At 36.4% G+C, this 5,181-nt stretch overlaps 1 protein-coding gene across 1 annotated transcript in view; it reads left to right on the forward strand.

Moving 5' to 3' along the window:
- CAPN2 (calpain 2) overlaps window positions 1–5,181 on the forward strand; it is a 52,210-nt gene that overhangs the window by 36,822 nt on the left and 10,207 nt on the right. The window contains exons 8-12 of the mRNA XM_015817017.1: window positions 1,389–1,463; window positions 1,921–2,081; window positions 2,917–3,086; window positions 4,134–4,145; window positions 4,714–4,925. Coding sequence (XP_015672503.1) covers window positions 1,389–1,463; window positions 1,921–2,081; window positions 2,917–3,086; window positions 4,134–4,145; window positions 4,714–4,925 — 630 coding nt within the window. The remainder of the gene's footprint in view (window positions 1–1,388; window positions 1,464–1,920; window positions 2,082–2,916; window positions 3,087–4,133; window positions 4,146–4,713; window positions 4,926–5,181) is intronic.

Below are 5,181 nucleotides of genomic sequence, written 5' to 3' on the forward strand. Positions count from 1 at the left end.
CCTACCTCCTGCGCCCGTCAGCTGGCGAGCCCCGGACCTGCGCCCGTCAGCTGGGAGGTCTGGAGATGGAGCCGGCTGGCGTGGAGGGCGATGGGGAAGCGGTGGCTCGGCGGGCGGGGTCCTGCCTGCGCGCGAATGTCAGGCCCACCCGCCCCATCTGTAAAAGAAAACGTCTTCCGACCAAGCATAACCTTTAAGGATTTTAAGGATCTTTGAGAGGGAGAGAGAAATAGAGGGAGAGAAAGAGGGAAAGAGAAATAGTATAGTACCGGTATGTACCGGTATGTGCGTCTTATGGTCAGGGGCGTCTTATAGAGCGAAAAATACGGGTAACTTAAAAACTTAACTTTTAGTTTTAGTTTTCGTTGTTCAAGATAGCTCTATGATAACTTCTTGTTTCTATTTCCCTATTTAGTTAAGGTTTTTTTTTCAAGGCATTGACTTATAATTTAAAATAAATTCCCCTTTTTCAGTAAAGGAGGTGAATTAAATACTTCTGTTCTCCTTTGGACAACATGCACCTTTTGTACTGCTAAATACACATCTTTTCTATATCTTCATTTTCTATTTCTAGTCCTTTTATGTATTGATGATATAACTTTTATATTTTTCCAGATTGTGAATAATATACTTGTAGAACTGTACTATGGACAGGGTGCATTTTACTGCATACATAATATTTCAGGTTTATTTGCACTTATGTCTTGTAACTGACCTCTAAGATTAATTTAACAAGTCAATTTTAGTTGTATCTTTCAAAACAAAACAAAACAAAACAAAAGCTATAATGACCATTATGATCATCCAAAATATTTCCTATGATAAACATAACTGGGCACATGTGGAGTTAATATGTCATGAAAACCCAGTCAACTGTTACAGAGGGTAATTTTTAAATAAAGTATCCCTGAGTTATTTTGCATGAACTTAACAAAATAACTTACTGCGGGAAAAGAGTTACACTAATATTGAAGAAATAGTCAAATAGAATCATTAAAGAAAGGATGCCAAAATAAAATGTGAATGCCAATTTTTTTTAAAAAATTATTTTAAATAATTAAATTGAATTGTTGAATTGTCCTGCTATGAGTTGTCCCATGGCAAGTTGGACATAACAAGTTGTCCCACAGAGAGTTGGCCACAGTAAGTTGGCCATAGTGAATTGACCGTGGCAAGTTGGCCATGGTGAGTTGTCCCATTCCACCCAGGCCATCTCTCACAGGTTGACAGGGGTAAATATGTATCTTGAGGTAGAAGCAGACTGTGCCAGCAAATGCAAACATTATGAGATCGGATTCTCTTGAACCATGTTGTTGGGGCCCTCCAGGATAATACAGTTATAATCCATAATTTTGAGTCTAACATTAGTGTTGGCTTCCTGTATTTAGGTGTCCAAACTGGAATGGTATTGATCCAAAAGTGAGAGAGAGACTGACCAGACAGCATGAAGATGGAGAATTTTGGTATGGCTGGTGACTTCCTAGGAATTGGGAAAGAAGAACAGTATATAATCTTATCTATAATGCTTAAATAAGTTGTCATATCACTATATTTCATCAAACTATAACAGGGATATATTAGATAGATTCAGATGGAAATAAGCATATTAAATTCTGGTCCATATCACTATATGGGGGCCATAGGGGATCAGAATATATAGAAGAAAATTTGTAGAAGAAATGTTTCATTTCAATGATGAGGGTGGGTGGGTGGGAAATAGCTGTTCATTATGTTGAGGTTTCTTTCTAGAAAGAAAGATGGGAATTGAAATGTAACATATCTTGAGGCATGACACTGTGGCAAGTTAACTTGTCAAGGAGGCTTGCTGTCATAGTGACCAATAATTGTTCTTGGTTTTTTTTGAAGCTGCTTGTCTGAAATGCCTTTTCTAAGTATGGTATTTATGGTATTACTCCATAGGATGTCATTGAGTGATTTCCTGAGGCATTACTCTCGTCTTGAGATCTGTAATTTGACTCCAGACACTCTGACCACTGACATGTATAAAAAATGGAGGTTGAACTTGATGGATGGAAACTGGAGAAAAGGTTCCACGGCTGGTGGATGCCGAAATTATCCTGGTAAGTCATTTTTCAGCCTGTGCTTGCCTTCATATCCATATCTGTTCTGTTGTATCTTCCTAATAATCGGTGAATAATAGAATTGCCTACGAGTAGTCTTTGACTTACAACTGGTTGCCTAACTACTGTTTGAAATAATGACAGACCCGGAATGAGTCCTTTATGGCCAATAAATCCCTCCCTAATTGTGGGTAGTTTTAATATGATGTCACATATGGGCAAAGGTCTATCAGTTAAATTATTTTTTTGCTGAGATTGCTTTGATAAATGGAAAACAAGCTCTGGAAGAGAAGAGAAGAGAAGAGAAGAGAAGAGAAGAGAAGAGAAGAAGGCCTTGGAGGCCTTCTAGTCGATCCCCCGCTCAAGCAGGAGAACCTATACCATCTCAGACAAATTACTGTCCAGTCTCTTCTTAAAAACCTCCAGTGATGGAGTGCCCACAATTTCTGAAGGCAAGCTGTTCCACTAGTTAATTGTCCTCACTGTTAGGAACTTTCTCCTTAATTCCAGGTTGCTTCTCTCTTTGATCTATTTACATGAATTTAGGTTATAATTACTTCCATTCAATCAGTCAATATTTATTTATAGTCCAATACCAAACATGACGTTCATTTACAACTTGCACTGGAATTTAATTATTTAAAAGAAGATACCCACATCCCTCATCTGTGAGAAAATCATTCTAAAGCTTGATTGTAGGCATACTTTTATAAGTACTCTTAAAATGAGCACACCACTCTAAAATGTGTAGGGTTGTATCTTTCCAAGCCACAATTCCTTATGAAAATCAGTAGAGCCTGGGCATAATTTTAATGACTTCCTTTCTTTTAATTAGATACGTTTTGGATGAACCCACAATATTTGATTAAACTTGAGGAAGAAGATGAGGATCCAGATGACCCAGAAAGAGGTTGTACCTTCTTGGTTGGTTTGATTCAGAAACACCGTCGGAAGCAGAGGAAGATGGGAGAGGATATGCACACAATTGGCTTTGCAATCTATGAGGCAGGCTCTTTTTTTTCTGTTAAACCGAATTTTGAGATAAAGATAATGGATCACTATTTTCTAGCTACAGAAATGACACATTCAGGAATATCTTATTAATGCATTGCAATGTTAAAGATTCACGTATTCCTCGCAAATTAATTACATGGCTCCTCTTTTTTACCATAAGTGTACATTCATTAAAAGAGTTGCATGAAATGGTGATTTATACAAAGGTGGAGAATCTTTTCCATTCTAAGAAACACATTACTATTTGGGAAATCTCACAGGAGCTAAACAAACAAGATTGGGTGGGCTTCTTTTTCTCTGAAAGCTCATCTTGGGCCAGTTGGAGGCTTGTATGCATGTGAGATACCAAGTATCAGATTTGGGAAATAGGGGAATAACTTTATATAAGATGAATCTGGACATTCTAGAATTTGGGCTGAATCCATCTTTGCTGGGACTCAATCTTTTAAATTTTTACTCCATTAGATATTTGAGTCTCACAACCCACCTCTTCTAGTCATTTTTATTTGTCCTTTGTAGTCAATCATAACTCTGCTTTTTATGATAGTAGTTTTCAAAATTCCAAATGCATTTGGGGATCCCTATAGAGTAGAGCCTGGTAAAAAATAAATAAGTCAAAACAGTTCTAGTAAAATTTGAACCATGATGTTAATTCCTTCCTTCCTTCCTTCAAACTATATGCCTCCAAATCAGTAAATAGAACAGTTTACTATTATTTAGTAAAAAAAAACACCTCACAACCAATAAAAACGTCTATGGTGAGTATAATTAAAATCAAAATTATAATCAGTATTAGACCACGAAAATACAACAGTTCAATTGAAATTAAGAAATGGCAACAAGTAATTAGTCACCAAATGCTGTGTGGAAGAGTTCTATTTGAAGTAGCTTCTAGAAATGTGAGAGGTATTTTAATTCTACGGGAGGGTATTCCATAAGGTTAGAGCAGTGGCTAAGAAACTACTTCCTGGGAAGGATCATTGTTCAGTGTTATTAATAAAAAGTGTATAATTTGTTTTTCTTTTTGCTCTTCCACAGGTGCCGGAACAGGTATGTGGTGTATATGTTTTTGTAAAACAGAAGACATATTTTAACTAAACATTGTATTAAAAAAGGCCTCTCAATGTTAAAACTACAGAATTGTATGTATTGTTTTAATTGTGGAAGTGTTGTTCTTCATGATCTTTTACAAACAATGATCCATAACAGAAATTCAACCTGGGCAAGTTCAATTTTCTTATTTTAGGGGGGGAAAACATTGAGACTTTTCATTTTTGAAAAATTTGCATTGTTCAAAAACAATCTGTGGTTAAAGTAAGAATCAGATATTTAAAACACCAATTTTGGTTTGCAGTGCAATTTTGGGAGTGTCTGTAAATTTACTACCATCATTATTCCTCCCGCACACAGAGCCGTAGAGACTGCTATCTTGGCTTTTGATTTTTTTTAGATGTAAATATTCTGGACTCTCAATAACTCTCCTGTCATGAAGATTGACAGAATGTGGCTTCATCTTCTGATGGGCTAATGTTATATTGCTTTACTAACATAGTTATCTGAATAGGATTCTGGTAGCTTAAGAATAATAATTTCTGTTTTGTCCTTTCCTTTCATGAAGTCTTCTGGCCCAAAAAAGGTCCACCTGAGCAAAAACTACTTTCTCACAAACCGAGCAAGGGAACGATCGAACACGTTCATCAATCTTCGGGAGGTGTTAAATCGATTCAAGCTTCCCCAAGGAGAATATATTATTATGCCATCCACCTTTGAACCCAACAAGAATGGGGACTTCTGCCTCAGGGTTTTCTCTGAAAAAAAAGCTGACTCACAGTATGTCAGGCATTCACTAATCTACCTTCTCTGTCTTCTGTATCAGTGGAATCCATAGATTTATTTATTTATTTATTTATTTATATTTGAATTTATATCCCGCCCTTCTCCCGTAGGACTCAGGGCGGCTGACAATCTATTTAAAATACATACAAGACAATACAAATTTAAAATTAATTAAAAAGAATATTAAATATTTGTCGAATTAAAATATAATTAAAACCCCCCTAAAAATTACCCTAGGCCAGTCCTGCAA

The sequence above is a fragment of the Protobothrops mucrosquamatus genome, unplaced genomic scaffold, assembly GCF_001527695.2.
Source record: "Protobothrops mucrosquamatus isolate PMUCROS unplaced genomic scaffold, P.Mucros_1.0 scaffold_3, whole genome shotgun sequence".
NCBI lineage: Eukaryota > Metazoa > Chordata > Lepidosauria > Squamata > Viperidae > Protobothrops > Protobothrops mucrosquamatus.